This window comes from Lissotriton helveticus, chromosome 3_1 (assembly GCF_964261635.1).
Source record: "Lissotriton helveticus chromosome 3_1, aLisHel1.1, whole genome shotgun sequence".
Classification (NCBI taxonomy): domain Eukaryota; kingdom Metazoa; phylum Chordata; class Amphibia; order Caudata; family Salamandridae; genus Lissotriton; species Lissotriton helveticus.
The window spans coordinates 218,552,593-218,574,147 of record NC_136061.1 but is presented as its reverse complement, the minus strand read 5'-3'; the positions used below and the strand labels follow the sequence as shown (position 1 = coordinate 218,574,147).

General features: G+C 44.3%; 1 protein-coding gene across 3 annotated transcripts in view; it reads right to left on the bottom strand.

Moving 5' to 3' along the window:
* POR (cytochrome p450 oxidoreductase) overlaps positions 1–21,555 on the bottom strand; it is a 479,949-nt gene that overhangs the window by 52,870 nt on the left and 405,524 nt on the right. For all 3 annotated transcript variants that reach the window (XM_078679631.1, XM_078679630.1, XM_078679632.1), the window contains 2 exons: positions 21,054–21,170; positions 7,510–7,628 (listed from right to left, as the gene is read on the bottom strand). In XM_078679631.1, the coding sequence (XP_078535757.1) occupies positions 7,510–7,628; positions 21,054–21,170 (236 nt within the window). The remainder of the gene's footprint in view (positions 1–7,509; positions 7,629–21,053; positions 21,171–21,555) is intronic.

The following is a 21,555-nucleotide window of genomic DNA, read 5'->3' as shown; positions in this document are numbered from 1 at the left end:
GCAACTACTACCGTATTGGACATTTTAATATTGTCTTCATGAGTAAAACCTGCTGCCCAAAAATTGATGTCCTACTACAATAAACTCTTCAATAGGTTCTCTTCAATAGGTTCCCTAACCAATTGTTTTCTGTGTCATTTGCTTTCATTTATTGTTAATTTCTTCAAACAGAACTATACCTATAGTTATAGGGTGCTAGAATGCAAAACATATGCAGTGAAAGTTCATTCCTCTAAGCTCCTCCTTTGAGAAACAAGACTTGGCAGCAGAGTTATAACTAGGTATCTGGTGGGACATAGGTCTCAATCTGGATAGCCCTAAAGTCCTTGATGGTCCAGGAATTCATTTTAAAACTATGCCAGTTTATTCAAGCTCTGCTTTTAGTACTCAAAATTACCCATGCTTTAGTACTTTGCGCTGGGGTAACAATCAACACCGTCTCCACTCTGTCGCCGCCACCCCACCGACATCTCCTCCCAAATCGTCGTCGCAACCGTACCACGAGCCCGAGCCACGAGTCCTAAACCCCCTGCAAGGCGCAGGCTACCACAAAGGCGCTCAACGCCAGCCCCCGTTGCTGACACGCCGGAGGCAGGCGCGAGCGGAAGGTGGAAGGGGAGCCTTGCCCAGTTCGCCTGGCCCCTGGGGGGCCCAAAAGCCAATCCGGTACCCTGTAGTCAGAAGCTGAGGAAAGGCGCTGGGAGGACAGCTGGGAGGACAGCTGGAGGGACAGAGAGCATCCGAGCCAACGCCGAAGTCAGACCCGGAGGACAGCGGACCCACCCCAAACTGCGGTGTACTAAAACAGAAGCATCCAGACAGCATCCAGACAGCAAACACCTGCCGGGGCCAGGGCAGGGGGGTACTCGCGGCGCACACACGCAGGCAGAGGGAGATCAAGACAAAGTGCGAGCGCAAAGCTTACTCACCTACAAAAAGTCGTTCCGAACGGAGAAGTGGGCTAAGAGCCCTAACCGAGGATAATGAGGTCACGGAGAACTCGACGAGCGGTGGAAAACAAGAAACCCCCGAAACATTTAAAGAAGTCAGTCGTAGCCGACACATCTTTGGGGGCTCAAGTCGACCAAAGGGAGAGGTTGGTCTCAGCGCCCACCCCTGAATCAACGTCAAAATTCACAAGAAAGTCGGGGCTCCTAAAATTCTTCTATTTAAAAGATCCAATTGCAGCTATCTACACGTCAACAGCTGAAGCCAGCAACTTACCAAACCCAATTTCCCCAATCAACGTTCTACCCTCTCTGGACAAAAACAAGTCAAGCATGAGCGACGGGCCAAATCCCTGTACACAATCCAAGGGTCCCTCACCCAAGGGAAGCACACTGACAATTACCGCACAAGTACACCATCTAAACCCCCACGCAGGGGAATTCAACCATTCAGAAGCTCAAAACCACACCTTGACGGACGCCACCTCAAAGGACTACAGCCGGAAAACAACTGACAGTACAACACTTACCAATGTGGTGGAAGTAAATGATCCTAAAGGTCCGACAAGACCCAAGGAGGGTTCAACAAGTCAGGACAACTTACACGCTGAATCCCCGTGCGATAGTGATCCATGGCACAAACCATTGTTTTTATCAAACGATTCTGAATTGGAAGAACTGACGGAAAGGATATCAATGTACCTAGAAACTCAAGGCAGAGCATTACGATCTGAGCCAAGTCCGAAAAATCTACACCCGAGTCTAGGTCTGGCGATGTCTACGCCCCGAGGGCCAGTAGAAAAAAGAAATCAGCAAAACCTTACCATAAATGACAGTGACAATATGACAATAAACGACCCCTACGTAAATCAAACTGCACCAATAACCATCTCTTCAGGCAGCTCGATGGACATTGACACGAAAGTTACAAATAAGACTCAAGGAGATCAGTCGACTATCTGGACCAAGACATTACTAAGCTCTTTAGATCAAGCCATAAAAGTTCTGAACCTTCAATCGAATAAAATGGAGGTGCAAATCGACCTTATCACTCTAGTGGCAGGCCACATAGCGGGCTTAAACTCAAAAATAGACGCACTTACCTCACTATTAAAAAATCAGGGGAAACTAGAGGCCCAATCAGAGATTAATAAACAACAGCTTTGCTGCGGTTGTGGCTCAATAATTGAAAAACTAGCAAGTCTGCCTGTAATTCTGATGGATATTTTGCGGGAGGTAAGACACCCTCTCAATTAAGTTGAAAAAAATCAGAAACCTTACCCCGGAAACCCCCCAAAATAAAAAGTCAGGAGAAACTCAAGGACCACAGCTAAAAACTGTACCTACTCGCATGTGCGTTACCGTTTCGGAAAAGCAGCGCACCTGTGCCCTACTACAAACTCGGCAAAACTCTTTTTCAAAGGGGCATCACAATCCAGGTCCAAACCAAAATCCAACTAATCTGACATCGTCAGCTAATACGGTCCGGGAGCGAGACCCCACCTCTACAATCCCCAAACTCAATGAAATTACGAAGCCTAAAAGCTTAATGATTCCAAAGAAATCCTTCATCATTCCGAAACGACACTCCACAATCTAACATTTATCCCGGAATATCCATCAAAGGTGCCTCAGGACTTCTTAAACCGAGGCAACCTGCTAAAATTATTCCAGGAAATAGAGGAGCTAAATGAGATAACATCACAGGACCTTCTGACAGTTGAATTTAAAAGAAACCTCCATCATACAGAATCTGAAGTCACCGTTACAACGTGGGCCTCAAAAGCCATCGCTGACCAGATATTCTCCACAAAAGATCACTTCGAAACATGGGGAATCTCGCTTGTAAGAAACACAAGCCCAAGATATTCATTTCCGCTACAAATAAACTCCTACAACGAATCAAAGGGTAACGGAAAAAAACGTCCTCCGTTCTCCTGTCTATTAGGAGCACGTGCTACCTCTCCAGCCACTGCAAGTGTAGCGGAAGGGGTTATCTCGATAGATTCCAACCAACCAATGAGGCAGCACGATCAGGACAAAGCAGATTGGTCCTGGGTCCCAATGTTCCTGTGTAAAAAGGGACCCTAACACAGAGAAACATTTCTTATCGTCTCCATGTAGGAGGGAGGAAACGCAGAGTGCCAAAATAATCTCAACAAAAATCTCAGTATGCACATGGAACGTACATGGATTCCAAGATATGGAGCTGGACCACGAAACACAATTCTTTTTCTCCAACCATGACATAATCCTGATCCAGGAGACATGGAAATTAGCACCAAGTGTTATACCAGGCTTTAAGACCCACCACATCCCGACATTCAAACTTTGGGCACCCCCGGGGTGGTTTATCAACTCACATCACTCAAAAATTCAACTGGTCATCACAAACACTGGATGTAGGCCTCAACTGGGTACAAGTGACCAGAATCACTGAATCCATGTCAGCTGGGCCCAAACAGTGGCAAATCATAATTTTCAATGTCTATATACACCCGGATCGGAAGTTACAACAAGAAAAACAAATGCGCCTGACGTCGCTGATTAAAACGATGCAAAAAACCTACCTAAGATGTCCACTACTAATCTCAGGGGACTTCAACAGTGATCTTATCGGTAAAGACAGGGCAAAAGGAATCATGCGACAGCCCGAAGGAGGCCTCAGGTTAGCCTTTGATCCAAAAGTCCTGGGTCTGACGATTTTAAACGGCAAAACGACGGGGGATAGGCCGGCAGGTATTACATACCTGAGTGGAAGGGTCCACTCAACAAAAGACTACACAATGGTAAGTGACGACTTAATTCCAGACATTGAGACCTTTAAAATCGTCCAACGGTCAGAAAGCGACCACTTCCCCCAAATAACTTCCAGAAACACTGCGCTCAACGTGGCACCAAAAATATCAAGTCTGCTCCACCAAGCCTCTAAATTTAATTTAAAGAAACTAAAATGGCGAGGAGAAATGCTGGAAAAGATCCAGCTCGCCGCAACAGCTCGCAAATCCGAGTTAGGGCTGCAAAAAAAGGAGGATCTGGTAAAAAATTGGGAGCTATTAGTCCTGGACCTTCTTTACAAATTTCCAGCAACTTCAGGTGTACCAAGTAAGTCTGCCCTTAAAAAGGAGCCCTGGTTTTCCAACGAATTAAGAATAAAAAAAAAGGAGGGTAGCAAACGCGGTCCGAGTTTTAGCGCGGCAAAAAAAACTGGGGTTACAAATCAACAAAGGGGATCTGACAGAAGCCAGAAGCGCTTATAGGAAGTCTCTAAACATCGCAAAATCTGCCTACAAGGAGAAGCTATGGCATAGATTGCTAAGTGCAGGAAAACACCCCAACAGTCGAGAATTTTGGGGCATCATTAACGACCTAAATAAAGGACATAAGCTCTACCAGGAAGCGGGAGTAGGAGCCGACTCTTGGTCTCAACATGTGCAATCCCTTTACAGTATAACAACAGCGGGCCTCCCAAACTACACACGGGTAACAAATACAGTAGAGAATGGCCAGTTGGGAACTCACAACACAGGTACAGTAGGACCGGTGATAAAGGATTACTCAAAAGAGGAGATGACAGTCCCAGAATTAAAATTAGAGGGGAACTCTGTAAAATCATCACAAGGCTAAAGGCTGAAGGAGCACCAGGCCCGAATGGACTGCCCAACGCCATCTTTAAACATGACCCGGAATTCTGGGCAGAAATCCTAACGCCACTGTTTAACCAAATCTATCATGACACACATGTACCTGCATCATGGAAGGGAAATGTGATACATCCAATATTTAAACATGGCGACCATGGCAACCCAACAAATTACAGACTCATATCGCTGATAGACGTTGAAGCAAAACTCTACGCCTCTTGTATCCTCCTAAAGCTGCAAGACTGGATCGAGGAATCTCACAGAATCCCCTGGTTCCAGACAAGATTTAGGCGGAACATGGGGACAATTACCAACTTAACTTGCCTGTCACTATTAACGGACAGAACAGCAGTAAAGGGCGCACGATTATACGCCTGTTTTGTTGACATCAAATCTGCCTTCGACAGTTAACCGAGATCGTCTATGGGGTAAATTGCAGCTTTGGGGGACGCCAACAACATTAATACAGGCAATAAATGTTTTGCACGAAGATACATGGGCAAAGGTTCAATTGGGAAATGGAGCTTACACAACTAAGAACATACCAACCTACCAAGGCCTAAAACAAGGCTGTGTTTTAGCGCCCACCCTTTTTAACCTTTTCCTTTCCGACCTCGCAATAGTGCTGGACACAGATGAAGTGCACCCTCCTTCATTGGCAAACCGGCGAATTCCCTGTCTGCAATACGCAGATGACATAGTCCTGCTGAGCAAAACCCCAGTTGGTCTACAAAGAGCACTAAACATCTTATCAGTGTACTTAAGACAAGAAGGTCTGGACTTAAAGAAAAAAACCAAAGTGGTCCGTTTAGTAGACCCCAAAAAACTTAGTTACACATGGACGTTCAACGGACGAAGGTGAACGAACAAGGTTCGTATAAATACCTCGGAGTAACAATATCCCAAGGAGCAAAACAAACGGAGCACATAACTGCAATACGCGCAAAAGCTCAAAGTCTAATCTTTGCATACCGGTTGCTAAAAACAAAAATGAATTGCCCGAACTACAATCACCTCTTGAAGGTCATGTCAGCACAAATCTTACCATCATTGTCTTACGGTCTCGTCACCTGGTGTGGCAAGGAAATAGACCTATTAAATGAGCTTCAAACCAAAATCTATAAAGCAGTTTTTAATCTTCCAAAGAGTGCTTCAGCCCCGCAAGTAAGGCTGGAATTCGGTCTGCAAAACCAGAAATATAGGAGCATGAGCGGCTTCATAAAACTGTGTCACAAGTTAAGATCTGCAGATCCGGATTCAATGGATTGGTTAAACTGGGAAGCCATAAAAAATCAAGGAGTGAAGGGAACCCTGTGCCCTTGGGGGAAACATTTGAAAACCTGCGTAATAGAGCTGTGGCTGGAAGGAGCATGGGAGTCTGTGACGGATAAAGCAACCATAAGTAGATTAGCCAACAAGGCAGCAAGGATGAAATCTTTCCAAGAAGACAAAGCGTTACTTCTCAAGCGGCGACATGGTTGGACCATAATTAACTCCTTCAAAGCTGGACGACCGCATGCATACTTAACCTCTCACTTCAATGTGCACATAAAAAGAGCCTTTACAGCCTATAGGATGAGTATGCACATTCGAAGGACTTAGTACCATCCTGGAAAGGTAATCACCAGACCGAGAGTTGCAGACTTTGTGGCTACAAAACTGAATCACTAGCTCACTTTTTGTGCGTCTGTCCGGCTCTCCTGGAACAACGTCGTCGTTTACTAAAACAGATCTGCAACAAGTTAAAAATCCGCACCTGCAGGCAAGCGGTAACTTGTTGGCTGGGAGGGAGCTCAATTATCTTGGCATGCCGGGGAATAAAATTACTGGCAGAAGTGAAAAAATGCCTGAGTCTTGTGGAACAAGGACACGGTGAAAGAAGTGGGTTAATTAACGCTGCCCTGATCCCAATGACTGGTAATCCTTGCACAAACATGCCATAACACTTTGACCTCCCAATGCCGGTGGGAGTTTCCCCGGAAGAAACCCCTTTTAAAAACTGTGTTACATCATTTTAACAAAGGAAGAGTCTAATCTTTTTAGTAAGCATTTTTTTGTATCATAACATTAATATGTGGGAATTGTAATGATTTTAATTAATTATGCAATAAACCTTTTGACTTGACTTGACTAGTACTTTGTTTCAGGTGAGTTCCTCCATAGTCTATGTAAATGTCCTTTATATAGGGCTACTACATTGGCAGCTTTAATAGCCGCATGTGGCACAAGATTCTGTAGTCCTCTTGACTTATCCTAACAAAAAAATGTGATTATGATTTCATTCTGAGGCGATTCCTTCATCCACTACCTGCAGAGTATAAACTCCAGTTTTTTTTTTTTTATGTAATCACAATCTTGCCACCAGGTATCTAGCAAACTAGAAAGTACCCTCCAATGTCAATTACGATGATGGGACCTAAGGTCTGGGATACCTTGCCACTGGGGATTTAACAATCGACGAACCAAGTCATTCAGAAGGGCTCTTATGTACTTTTTCACACTAACAGCTTCCAGTAATCTTATTCATTTGAAGCATTGCATCTAGATGACAATTAGTCTGTGAAGCATTCTGCTACAAATAAAAATAAAATAGGGAAACAAGCATTTGTTTCATTGAAGTATTCCTTAAACAGGTAACCGGGGTTGAGTCCAGGTATGGACAACAGAAGGATTCAACTTTTAGGGAGCTTTCTAATCTCTGGCAGGGAGTGACTGGGACATTCTCTAGGCACTGATACGAAACTGCAAGATCACCATTAAACATATCAAGTACAACATTTGCAGTAGACTAGGTCAGTACAGTTAATTTTTATAAATAAGTAAAACATGGCTTGCAGCAAGTTAATCTAGTGCGATTGTTAATGCTGCAAACAGTTTCCCACAACATTTGAGTCTCAGCATTACAGCAAAGCTCTCACCGTCCAAGTTGTTCAAGGATAGGACAGTGTCAAGGTCTGCTCCCAGGATTTCACCCAACTTATTTACCAGCGCTGCATCGTTGGTAGGATATACAGCTACATGGTCTCCAGATTCGTATCTTAAGAGAATAATCAAAGGCAAATAAAAAAGTAGTGTTACTTTGCAGTCTTGCAATTTTACTTCATGCCAAGTTCAAGACACTGCTCTATAAGCACACAGGGGCAAAATTTACCCCAATAATACATTATAAATACTAGCTCCAAGGGAGTCCCCTGGAAGAGCTTGCATTAATAGATATGACATATAGATAAGACAAAGAACGTTGTTCTTGATGCATTTAAGGGAAATCATTTCTTACCACGCTTCCAAATTCACACTACTACAAATATAGGCAAAGGTTTAAAACAACTAGAATTATTTTTCTTTTATCATTGAGATTTTTCAATCTCCGGCAAAATATTGAGGTTTCTTTTATATAATCCTGTACAAATCAGTGGGCATGAATAGGAAAAACTATTTCTTCTGACTATTTCAAGGCTGATCTAACTAAATATGGACGGAACACGGAAGTACCACTAAGTACCAGGTCAACAGAAATTACATGTCTGATGTAACCAATAGGAAAAGCAAGTATAGTGACACAAAAACGTTATTTATGTGAATATGCTATTCATAGGCAACGCTTGAGCTCTTTCATCTTTAGCCTTAAACTAACTGAACACACATTAAAACAAGGACTGACAAAGCCAACAGCTGTAGCCTTCTTATGCTGGTCCAATTATTAATTTGTTTTTCTTCTTTTTTTTTCTTCTTAAACAATAAAAAGGAGAAAAGATTACCACATAATTGTGGTCACAGGACTGCATTAAAGTGCTACACTTAAAAAACATTCACTCATGTGATGTTTTACTAGCAAAAAATACACTATCCTTTTAGTTGTGCCTTTTATTTTATCATTACTTTTTTTTTTAAAGTAGTCACCCAACGAATCACTCAAACTGCAGCCAGCTACAATGTCACAAACACTTTGTAACAGCAACTTTAGCAAGGAAACAGGAAATAAATAACCATCTAACTGGGCACCTGAAGTGCAAGCAAAATATACAGCTGATTTGATTTTTTAAAGCGAACATGCATAAGAACAAGTTACTTACCTTCCGGTAACACCTTATCTGGTAGAGACTATCTTACCACAGAATCCTTAACTATCCCCGGGCGTTAGACTGGATCCATGCATTTTTTCTTAAGTAGTAAGACTGCACGCCGGTAGTTGGTCCACGTGGCGGTGTAATCACCGAAAGTGATGTTTACTAACTAGGTGCGTGAAGTCAGTAACATTGTGACTTCCCATGACAGAAGTGTGGAGCCACGATGTACATGGACCACTGGTGTGGAAAACTAGGGCCCTCGATAGGGGAAGGACATGTCCTTACAAATCCGATCGCAGAGAGGGGACGATGGGTGGGTCTATAAGGAATCTGGGGCTAGATGCAATCTTTAGCAGATAAAGCAACGTAAGTAACTTGTTCATGTGATAGAGACTTCCAGTCGCAGATTTCTTACCTTTAAATAGATACCCCAGCAATACCTTCCTGGTGGTGGATCTGCGGACTAATTTCACACAAGGAAGTCCTGCAGCACGGAACGGGCAAAGAGCCCATTCCTACCGACCTGACTGTCCAGACAGTAGTGTTTGATAAACACATGCAGAGATGCCCACTTTGCTGCCTGGCAGATGTCCAGGGCCGGAACTCCACAATCTACCACAGTTGTTTCAGCTTTAGGTCTGGTTGAATGAGTGTGCAAACCCTCAGTTGGTTGCTTTTTACCTAATGCGTATCACATTGAAATACAAAGTACGAGCCATTGTGAGATGCTCCTTTTCTGAACAGCCAGCCTCTTCTTCGCTCCGACATATCCCACAAGGAGTTTGTTGTCCACTTGGAAATCTTGTGTGCTGGAACTATCAGCACACCGTCGGGAGGTCCGGTTTTGGAGAACAACCTTTTGTAAAACGAATGGTTTCCTCACCTATCTACATGATGCACATCATAATTCTGAAATAATGACGAAATAAGGAAACCCTCCCCTTTCTATCCTGCTAAGAAAAGAGGACTATTTTGATTTATATCGAATATATTTGCCGGCCTCCGAGAACCGATTAAGGTGTTTCTGTTTCTCTACGTTTCTATTAAAAGAACTTGTTGCAATACCTGATTTAAATCTACTGGAAAGAAAATAGATGTGGTCTCCATAAAATATTTCATCGCTACCAACAAACCGATATAACAAAAATTTGTTGTCCTGTTGAGTATATATGCGAATGACGGTCACCTGATGAAGGCAGAATGCCGAAACGCGCGTAGTCAAAATTCACCGCTTTTGCCTACCACAATAGAATACTGACCGATCCACTGTTGGGTTTTGTGTTACATGTGTCTATGTTTTCATGTTTTATAATCTGTGTATATTTTTATAAACTATGTATAATTGAATTTTGCACTACAACAACCATCCATATGTAAAGTGTATATAGGACAAACAAAAGGATCAAACAATTATTTATTTGAAATAAAAAAGGCTTTGTATATCAATATATAATTTTTTGTCACTATATATATATCTATAAGGTCGTATGAGTGTGTATAGCTATATTCACTATTGTGTGGGTGAGAGGTCTTGGCATGTATTAATTTATTGTTTGCTATAAGTTTTTTTCAAAATTGTTATTTCCCTACCTATAGCAAACCTATTAGTGTAGGGGTCCCCTGTTTTTCAAAAAGTGCGGTCAAGGTAGAACAGCAACACTCTTTTTGGGTTCAGACGGTGGAGCCACTTCTCTTCTTTGGAGGGATGTGGAGGAGCGGAAAAAGTAGGAAAGGTGAGTGACTGGTCTACATAAAATGGAGTGACCACTTTTGGACGATAGGTGGTCCTTGTGCGACGCACCAATTTGTCAGGATAAATGGTGAGGTAAGGAGGCTTGGATGACTACACCTGAAGCTCACTGACCCTCCGGGCAGATGTTATCGCAACCGGGAAGGCCACCTTAATGGTAAGGAGCCCAAGGGGACAATTGTGTAGAGGATCAAGGAGAGGGCATCTAAGAAACGTGAGGATGAGAATGAGGTCCCACTAAGGCATAACAAAAGGAGAAAGTGGAAGCAAGTGTTGTAAACTTTTTAGAAACATATGTACAATAGGGGATTTGAAGAGAGATGGCTGATCAGGTAGCCGCAGCAAAGCGGAAATGGCGGAGAGATAGACCTTAAGAGTTCCAGAGCAGAACCCTGCTTGGCAAGGGAAAGGATGAATAGGAGAACCCGAGAAAGGGGGCAGAAAGGGGATATATTTTTCTTTCTGTGCACCATGCCACAAATTTTGTCCAACAGCAGGCGTAAACTGTCTTGGTGAAGGGACACCTTGCTGCCAAGCTAACATCACAGGCTTCGGGTGGAAGGTTGAAAGTTTTCAACTGTCGCTGCTCAATCTCCATGCAAGAAGGCAGAGTGTTGACTGTTTCGAGTGGAGAACCCTCCACTGCTGCTGGGACAGAAGATCCTCTGATCGGAGGAGCATAACCATGCTAAACAGCTTGGAATATCAGACTCGCAATGTCCAGTCCGGAGACAAGAGGATTGCTTGTGGCCGGTCGTTCTTGATCTTCCTGAGATCTCTGGGCAGGAGTAGTATGGCGGAAAGGCATACAGGAGGCTGGACCTCCACTTGAGACGAAAAGAGTCTCCGAGCGACAGCAACCTTGGAAACTCCAGCAAGTAGAACTGTGGACATTGCGCAATATGGTAAGTGGCGAACAGATCTAAGGAATATGCTACTTACCAGTATGCATCTATTCTTGACATGTAGGGCTACTGACATTCATATCTGTGCATAGATCGCCGCCTAGTGTTGGGTCCGGATGATTGCACTTTGTTGTCTTGGAAGAGTCTTCGAAGTATCACGAGATAGGTGACTCCTCCCCTGGACTACAGTGCGCATGGGCATCTTCTCCATCCTCATTTTCTTTTTCGCCATTGTGGCAGAGATGGAGATAGTAAAGTAAGAGATGGCCATGCCAGAGATAATGCTGCAGCTGCTACAGGCACCGGGGAGGAGGGCGGGCGATATGAATGTCAGCAGCCCTACATGCCAAGAACAGATGCATACTGGTAAGTAGCATATTCCGTTCGAGGCATGTGGGCTGCTGAATTCACATCTGTGCATAGACTGTATAGCAGTATCTCCTCTAGCGGTGGTTACCTGTGCCAGCTGCAGCAGTTTGAAAAAGAGTTTTGAGGACAGCCTGGCCTACAGCAGCTTGCTGTTTTGCTTGCACGTCTACGCAGTAGTGTTTTGTGAAAGTGTGTATGGTGGTCCATGTGGCTGCCTTACAGATGTCTTCAAGAGGAATATTTCCTAGGAAAGCCATGGATGCCCCCATTTTTCTTCTAGAGTGTGCTCTTGGGGGGACGGTTAAAATGCGTTTTGCCTTTTGATAGCATTTTTTAATGCATTTAACTATCTACCTGGCTATTCCCGACTTTGAAATAGGATTTCCTTTGTGTTGTGGTGCAAAAGCAACAAATAGTTTTTTTGTTTTTCTAAATGATTTAGTTCTGTCCACATAATAAAGTAGAGCTCTTTTTACATCTAATGTGTGTAGGGCTCTCTCAGCTACTGACTGTGGATTTTGAAAGAATACTGGCAGTTCTATTGATTGGTTGATATGGAAATTGGATACAACTTTAGGCATGAACTTAGGGTTGGTTCTAAGGACCACACTGTTGGCATGTACCTGCATGAAAGGTTCTTGAATTGTTAGTGCTTGTAATTCGCTCACTCTTCTGAGTGAGGTAATGGCAACTGAGAATGCAACCTTCCACGTTAAGAATTGTAGTTCGCATGAGTGTAGAGGTTCGAAAGGAGGTCCCATAAGTCTGGTAAGCACTATATTTGGATTCCAGACTGGGGAAGGGGGTGTCTTGGAGGGATCACCCTTTTCAAACCCTCCATGAAGGCTTTGATTGCTGGTACTCTAAACAGTGAAAGGTGTTGCCCGTTTTGAAGGTATGCTGCTATAGCAGCGAGGTGTAGTCATATAGAAGAGTATGCTAAGTTACATCTTTGTAGATGCAGCAGGTTACATATAATGTTTTGTATGGAAGCGTCTAATGGGTTGATTTGGTTATTGTTGCAGTAAATAACAAATCTCTTCCATTTAGCTGCATAGCACGCTCGTGTGGTTGGTCGTCTTGCCTCCCTAATGATGTTTATGCAGTCTGGGGGCAAGTTAAGGTATCCAAACTCTAAGACCTCATGAGCCAGATCGCTAGGTTCATCTGATTGGGATCTGGGTGTCTTATTTCTCCATGGTTCTGAGTTAGAAGATGGGGTGCAAGGCACAGTCGTTGATGAGGAACCACTGAAAGTTCTAGGAACGTTGTGTACCACGGTTGTCTCGCCCATGTGGGATCAACTAGGATTAGCATGAGTGAGTGTTGCTGCAGTTTGCGTGCCACCAGCGGGATCAGCGGTGCTGGGGGAAAAGCATACACAAATCTGCCTGACCAGTTCATCCATATCGCATTGCTCTGTGACAACGGATGTGGGAACCTGGCGGCAAAGTACTGGCATTTGGAGTTTTCTTTTGTGGCAAACAGGTCTATTTCTGGGTGACCCCACTCTTTGAAGAATGGCTGGAGAACTTGGGGGTGAATCTCCCATTTGTGTAGTTGCTGGCTGTGCCTGCTGAGCAGGTCGGCAATCTGATTGTCCTTCCCTGGAAGGTGTTCTGCTAGGAGAAAAATGTTTTTTGGGATCGCCCACTTCCATATGCTTTGTGCCAGATGGGACAGCTATGGAGAGTGTGTTCCTCCTTGTTTCTGGATATAGTACATTGCCGTCATGTTGTCCGTCCGGATCAACACCGTGTTGCTGTACAAGTATTTCTGAAATGCTTTTAGGGCTAGGAATATCGCTAGCAGCTCTAGTTGGTTGATATGCAGCTTTTTCTGTTTTTTGTCCAGAGCCTTTGTACTGTGTATTGAAGGAGATGGGCTCCCCAGCCTGTCAGTGATGCGTCCGCTGTTAGTACTCATTGTGGAACCGGCTCTTGGAACAGTCGCCCCATGGAAAGGTTTTGTGGGTTCCACCACTGCAGAGAGTTGTGAGCGCGACTGTCTACCAACACTAGGTCCTTTAGTTGTCCTCGAGCCTGGTTCCATTGCCGTGCCAGGCATTCTTGTAATGGTCGCATCTGGAGTCTGGCATGGGGGACAATGAATATGCATGAGGCCATCATGCCTATGAGCTGCATAAAGACTCGAGCTGGCAGAGAGTGTTGTGGCAGGAATTTGAGAATGAGTATCTGTATGCTGGCTATCCTTGCTGGGTTTGGATATGCCTTTGCCACTGAGGTATTTATAGTGGCTCCCAGGTATTGTTGTGTGTGGGATGGTTGCAGATGCGATTTTGGGTAGTTGATTGAAAACCCTAGGCTGTGTAGCAACTGAAGTGTTTGAGACGTGTGTGTTGCACACTGTTGGTAAGATTTTGCTTGTATTAGCCAATCGTCCAGATAAGGGTACACATGGATGTGTTGCCTTCTGAGATGTGCTGCAACTGTCGCTAAGCATTTTGTAAACACTCTTGGAGCCGTGGTAACCCCGAAGGGCAAAACCTTGAATTGGTAGTGTTGCCCTTCTATTGTGAACCTGAGATATTTTCTGTGGGCTGGATGGATGGGTATGTGAAAATACGCATCTTTGAGGTCTAGTGTTGCTAGGAAATCTCCTTGTTGTAGCAACAGGAGCACTTGCTGTAGTGTGATCATATGGAGGTGCTCCGATAGTATATATTGATTCAGGGGTCTGAGGTCCAATATTGGTCGTAGAGAACCGTCCTTTTTGGGAATAAGGAAGTATGGGGAGTATACTCCTGTCCCTTGCTGGTGGAAAGGGACTTGCTCTATGGCCCCCTTTTCCAGCATGCATTTCACCTCTTGTTGGAGCATGGTGATGTGTTCCGTGGACATAGGACGATGTCTGGATGGTATGTTTGGTGGTGTAGAAGTCAGTTCTAGGCAATAATCAAACTGGATAATTTCTCTCACCCACCTGTCCGTGGTAATTGCGTGCCAGACAGGTAGGAACTGTTGGAGTCTGCCTCCGACCGGTGTTAGGTGGTCTGGAGGTAGCGTGATTAAGTGACTGTTTTGTGGCAGTGGAGGCTCTGGTGTTATTGCCTCCACGTCCTCTTCCCTTATTATTGTTGCCCCTATAACCTCCTCTGTTGGTGTTTTTCTTGAAGGAACTTTGTGTGTTACTTTTGTATAAGGCAGATGTTTGCGAGGTATTTCCTCGTGTAGTTGCTCTGTATGAGGAGCGTCGAAAGGAGCCTCTATGTTGCTGAAATTGCAATGCCCCCATTGATTTTTCATTTTATCCAAAATGGTGTCGACAGCAGGCCCGAATAGAAAGTTCTGATTGACTGGTTGGTTAAGAATGGTGGACTGCACCTCGTTCTTAAAACCGGAAATGCGCAGCCATGCATGTCTACGTAGTAAGACGCTAGTGTTAATTGACCTAGCCGACTCTGTCACCAGGACCACTGAGTCCCCAGATCTCACCGAGGCCTGTCTCAATGTTGAACGCATTCTAGACGCCGATCTAGGCTCCTGCCGTACTCTCGACATTGAACGCATCCTCGACGTCGATCGGTGCCGATGAGACGCAGGTGAGTGCTCTCTTGACGTCGAACGGCGATGAGAAGCCGAAGGAGGATGTCTCACTCGACGCCGAATCTCTTCTAGACGACGGCGGAGCTGGGTCCAGTCTCGACGTGGGAGGTCTTCGAGACGACGGCGGAGGGGTTTGTCTGGCCCTCGACACCGAACGCCGTCGATACGACGACGGAGGCTTCAACCTCGACGCCGCCCAGTTGACGACGGCGGAGGTGTCCTTGTTCTCGATGTCGATCGCTGGTGGGATTGTGATGACAGAAGAGAACCTGCCCTCGATGTCGAACGCCTTGCCGACGTCGACGGATGGCCTTGGTACCTCGACGCCGATAGTCGACGAGATGATGACGGCGAAGGGTCTCTGCTCCTCGACGCCGATCGTCGCCGGGTTGACGGCCGTGGAGGGTCTCTGCTCCTCGACGCCGATCGTCGCCGGGTTGACGACGGCGGAGGTGTCTTGTCTCTCGACGCCGATCGTCGCCGGGTTGACGACGGCGGAGGATGAATCTTCGACGTCGACGACATACCTTTTCTCAATGGCGAGCCCGCTGTCGAGGGTCTTTTCTTCGATAAATGACCCAATTGAAGATCTTTTTTCAGCGCCGAGCCAGACGCTGAAGCTGAAGGACGCGAGGAATTACTTCTAGAAGATGTTCTAGCCCTCTTGGAGCCCTTCTTGACTGGAGATCTTCCTCTTGACAGACCATAAATACAAATTCGCTCTCTCTCTTTCGAAGTTCTGCTGGTCAGGTGCTGACAGTGAGAGCAGGCCTTTGGGTCATGGTCTTCAGGGAGACAAAGGATACAGACTTCGTGAGAGTCTGTTTTGGCCTTCTTATGACCACAAGAAGGGCAAGAGTCAAAAAGAGACGGCATTTTAAGGAGTTAAAAATGCCTTAATCTGTCAAAAAAGGACAGTCTCTTACTTCTGAAGGTGTAAAACGTTGAAGTAAAGAGAAAAAGTTATCAAAAGTGAAAAGATTTTTCTGAAGAAATCAGAAAAGAGTGGAGCTGTGTTGCCAGGATCCTTCCAGAAGGAGCCGGAAAGAACAACTGACCTAACTGTCACCCCTGAGGCATGATGGGAAGCTGGGGGTCAGGAGTGCCTTAAAGGAACGGTGTCAGTTTATTGCATGCAGCTACAGGTTAGCTTTTCAGTCTTTTTAGACTGTGTGTTTGCAATGCAGCCTGGGATCTTCCTACGCTTTCAGTGTTTTATAAGAATTTCTACTGTTTTCTGAGCATTAAAACAGTTCCAAAACATACTTTATTGTTTTTTCTCATGTTTCTAATGCTCATGTATGGTGGAAATTCTTTACAGCATGATTCAGCTCTAGTGTTTATTAGGCTGCAATTGCTTATTTTTGGATATATAGATTATATATATATATATATATATATATATATATATATATATATATATATATATATATATATATATATATATATATATATATATATATATATATATATATGTCTCACACAAGGTTGCCCTCTGAAGAAACACCGCACCCGGGAGAGTAGCTCCTCCATCATGCCGGCAACAGTGAAACTGGCCCCAACCTTCATCAAAATCAAAAGCCAAACATGTTTCGGACTGGAACGTCCTTGATCACTGGCAAGAAAGGCAGGCATATATATATATGGTTATATATATGTGGGGCACATATATAGTGTTAACCGGGGTCCCGCGCATGGGCGGGAATATTCTAATGCTTATGACTATTGATGAGGATCCCCTGGAAGAGAATTGTACCTACAGAAAAACATGCTACAAACACATTTTTATCCAATAAAGAAAAAAGTTGCCACTTTCTCTGGGGTGGTTGCGCTGGAGGAAGAAATCGAAAAGCTCTGCAATTTATAATTTGCACCGGGGTGCAGCCTGCTCAGTAGCAACTTTAACCATCCTCTAGAACTCCTACTGTGTTTTCTGGTAATTTATTTCAAAAACTATTATTCAGTTTCTTGTGTAGCAAGTTTACATGCTTATAGATCATAATCTTTGTAGAATTGGGAGTAGCACTAGAGCTCAGAATGAGTCACAATGATTATCACTGTGACCCACTTCCCCTACAAAGAAGGAGGGCTAACCCAGAAGTCGTAAGCCAGTTTCATCACCTTTCAGACTGAGATGGAATCCCCAACCACAAACTACTTTAGTGAGACAATGACAAGCGCCTCTAATCTACCCTCCATATTCTGCAGAAATGATCCAGCCACATAACTGCCTGCAGGATAACTAACTACTTTGAAGTGCAACAAACACTTATTTGTTTTGGAGCCCAAATAAAGACTCAGCATCCTTGATCAGCAGTTCCTCTCGGTTGTCTAGCAGCTAATTTTCCTGACCAAGCATCCTGGATCAGCAGTTTTATTTATTTATTTTATTTTCAAAGTTTTATATAGCGCGAACAAGATCTTTGCAGATATCAGAGCGCTTTACAGAAAACAAGGGCTGGGGGAAACAAGAGGGTGATTAAACAAACTATTGGGTACAGTATAGTAGTCGGTAGTAAGTGAATAGCAAAATAAGATAGCAATCAGATAAAAACATAATACAAAAAGACAATCAGAAAACCAATAATACAAGAATGGTGCAGAGTCTTCGATCCAATAAAAATAGAGTTCAGGTGAATTTAGCCATAAGGATGGCTTTTACCTCTTTCTTAAAAAATGCAGTGGAGGAGATAAGCCTGGTTTCAGGAGGGAGTGCATTCCAGATCCTGGGTGCCATTCCCGAGAAGGAGCGTTTGTATGTTTTTTCCTTCCGGAATCTTCGAGGTTTCAGGAGGAGATTTTTAGTGCTTCTATTGGATCTCGAGTCTCCTGATATAGTCAGCTTTTGAGTGAGGTAGTCGGGTGACTTGTGGTGTACGGCCAAGTGTGTCATACAGGCGATTTTCAGCTGTATTCTGGCTTCAAACGGCAGCCAGTTCAGGGACTTTAAGTCAGGGGATATATGCGAATGTTTCCTTGATCCAGTGATAAGTCTAGCTGCAGCGTTCAAGGAGGCTCTTAGGGGTGCAGTTGTTGATAGGGGGAGTCCACTGAGAGCCACAATTCCGTAGTCTATGCGTGGGATGACTAGGGATTGTACAGCAGTTTGGAAGTCCTTAGCTGGGAAGAAGGGTTTAAGTTTCCTCAAAGTGTTGATTTGGAAATTAGCTCATTTGGTTGCTTTGCTAATGTGCTGCTGCATGTTGAGATTGCCGTCAAGTGTGATGCCTAAGGATTTCGCGGAGTCCACGATGGTGGGTTGGACATTGAGTGCAGTTAGGTGCTTGAGCCAGGTTTGGGTGATGGCGATTTTCGCAGGAGGTGAGATCAGAAGGAACTCAGTTTTCAGAGCATTTAGTTTGAGGTGGTTGTCGGCCAACCATGATTGGGTGTTTCTGAGCGTGGAGTTCAGAAGTTTGATGTCTTCCGGGGATTGTAGTTTGCGGTAGAGTTGATTGTCATCGGCGTACATGTGAAAGTGTACATTAGAAGCTTGAAGCAAGGTGGTGAGTGGTTCCATGACTAGGTTGAACAATGTGGGGGAAAGGGAAGATCCTTGTGGAACGCCTAATGTTACAGGCACAGATGAGGACAACACGTTGTTGATCTTGAACTTCTGAGACCGGTTATGTAGGAAGGAAGTGAACCATTTGAGAACAGTTCCGGATAAACCCATTCTGGTGTTTAACAGCTCCAGCAGATTCTCATGTTTGACAGTGTCAAATGCTGAGGAGAGATGAAGTAGGATGAGAAGGCAGGAATCGTTGTGATCAAGGATTTGGAGGGTGTCATCAATTATGTGATTCATAGCCGTTTCCGTACTATGTCTTGCTTGGAAGCCTGATTCATGAGGGTTGAGGAGGTCAAACTGATCAATGTGTTTTGTCAGTTGGAGTTGTACGCATTTTTCCAGCAGTTTGGCCAGGGTGGGGATATTGGTGATAGGGCGGTAATTGTTTAGGTCAGTAGGGTCAGCTGTAGGTTTCTTGAGTATCGGCGTGACTTGCCCCACCTTGAGGGAGTCCGGGATGAGTCCTTGTTGCAGGGAACTGTTAATGATTTTAGTCCAGAGTGGGAGGAGCAGGGGTGTGAAGTCTTTTACAGCATTAGCAGGTAAGGGGTCTGTGAGGGGATTAGAGGGTTTCAAGGTGCCGAGCAGTTTGTTAATTGCTTCTTCAGAGTAGGTGTCGAAGGACGACCATGCCGCGTTGTTTTTAGGTTGAGTGGTAGTTATGCTGATGTGGCTGGGGTATCGGCTTACATCATTGAGGAGATCACTTCTTATATTATCAGTCTTTAGCTTAAAGAAAGCAGAGAAGTCTTCACAGGATGGTATATCGCTTGTTGTGCTGTTTGATTGTAGAGGTTGTTCCTTGGTTTGAGTTTTGACTAGTTCGAACAGTTTTCTTGGTCGGTTTTTTGCTTGGTCGAGCTGGAGTCTGAAGAAGTCAGATTTCGAGCGCTTGATTTTCCTAAAGTAGGCATTTCTCTAATTCTTAAGAGTTTTAAGGTGCAGTGCTGAGGAGTCTGATCTCCAGGTGCGCTCTGCCATTCGCATGGCACGTCTGTCTTCATTGAGTCTACCATCATACCATGGGTTTGAGTTCTTGGTGGAGACTCTCTTCCGTTGCAGGGGGGCTGCTTCGTTGATTATTGAGGTCATAGAGTCGAGGTAGAGGTCGGTCAGAAATTGTACGTCAGATGCGCCCGAAGGGGAAAGGAGGAGGCGGCAGGTGTGGGAAGGCAAGGAGTTGGGGGTAAGTCTCTTCAGGTCCCTTTTCCAGATCTTGGATTTGGTGGGTTGAGCCGGGTTAAGTGTAACTTTTTCGTTGATGAATAATGTGATAATGTGGTGGTCTGACCAGTCACAGGGTTGGATTGCCTCCAGTTGGGTAGAGTCCTCTTTGGCGATGATAAGGTCGAGGATAGATCAGTTCCCCTCCGATGTCTAGCAGCTAATTTTCCTGACCTAGGTATCAGGTGGCACATCTGGGAAAAAGATTTGGTTGTCAAGAATGACCATACTTTGTTTCAAAGCCGCTCTCAGCATTGAAGCTCTGCTTCTACTGCACACTTTGTATCTGTGGTTTTAGACAGTACGCATACACTGTTGTAGGTACTCTGAGTTGGGTGCCTCGCACTGCATTGTCCAATACCCTAAAACAAAGCTCCAGTCCTAAAATGATTCTTATCGCAGTGTCTAAATTCCTCTAGTTTTCTTAGGGTGTCTTTGGCTGACTCTTCTCTGTTCTCTAGCTTCCGGGTCCATGCACTGGATGACAGTGACACTTGGTTGACTTGCACCACAACTAGGTCAAGGCTCTTCATCTTCTCTTCAAGGTTGCCTCAACCTGGGTGGCATTAAAGTCTAGGTGACCTTGAAGCACACTGAATCCCCCACGTCTGGTCTATTTGGTCAATGGGATCACTCTCTCTGCTCTTATGACCTTTGCTCCTAGGAGTCAACTTCGGCACAAAGACGTCTTTTTTGTCCACCTGTTGCATTTTTCCTTCTAAAGGGAAGTTTAGCAAAGATTAATCAGTCCTTTTTACGATCTAGGGCTTTTTCATCTTCATAATAGCTAGATGCTGTTAAAACATTTTCAGGAACAAAATATTCTCTTGAAATATGTTCAGAGAATGTGCAAAAGCATGGATATCATAAGATTATGAATATTAACAAAGATTCAATGATGGAGAATCAACTATTTTCAAAACGTCTTCTCTCTCAGGGACATAAAACTTCTTTAACCACACTTTATACACAGACCCCTATCACAGTGTACAATTAAGGAATTTCAATACCTGATTTTGGAACCAGTTATATCAAGCTCCAGATGCATTAGGTGTCGTTCGCCTCCCTCGTTCAGCTTACGATTCACTGTAACAATGGCCAGGAAAGGATTTTTTGCATCAAACGGCCTGTAATGAAGACAAAACCCAAGAGTTATACAAATACACACCGGTCACATAGTGCTTGCCACCGTACAAAAGTGAGGGGGTCTGATAGCTTTAACTTTTTTGTATTCAAACAGCAGACGTCAGAGCGGTGTCAGTTATGCATCATTAAAAAGAATTTTAAACTAACATTGTATGCACTCAATGAATGTTCCTCCAGCTAGCCTATGGAATTTAGCTGTTAGGACTTAAAAGGATTGTCAGGGACCTCTCAAGCATGTTTACAGTTACATTTACTTACTTGCTGGCCTTTCGATGTAGGAGAGTTTGTTATTTTCAAATTCCAGTTTAAAAAAAAAGATTCAAGGCCACATGTACAAAGGCTTTTAGTGGTCGTTTAACGGGCCGA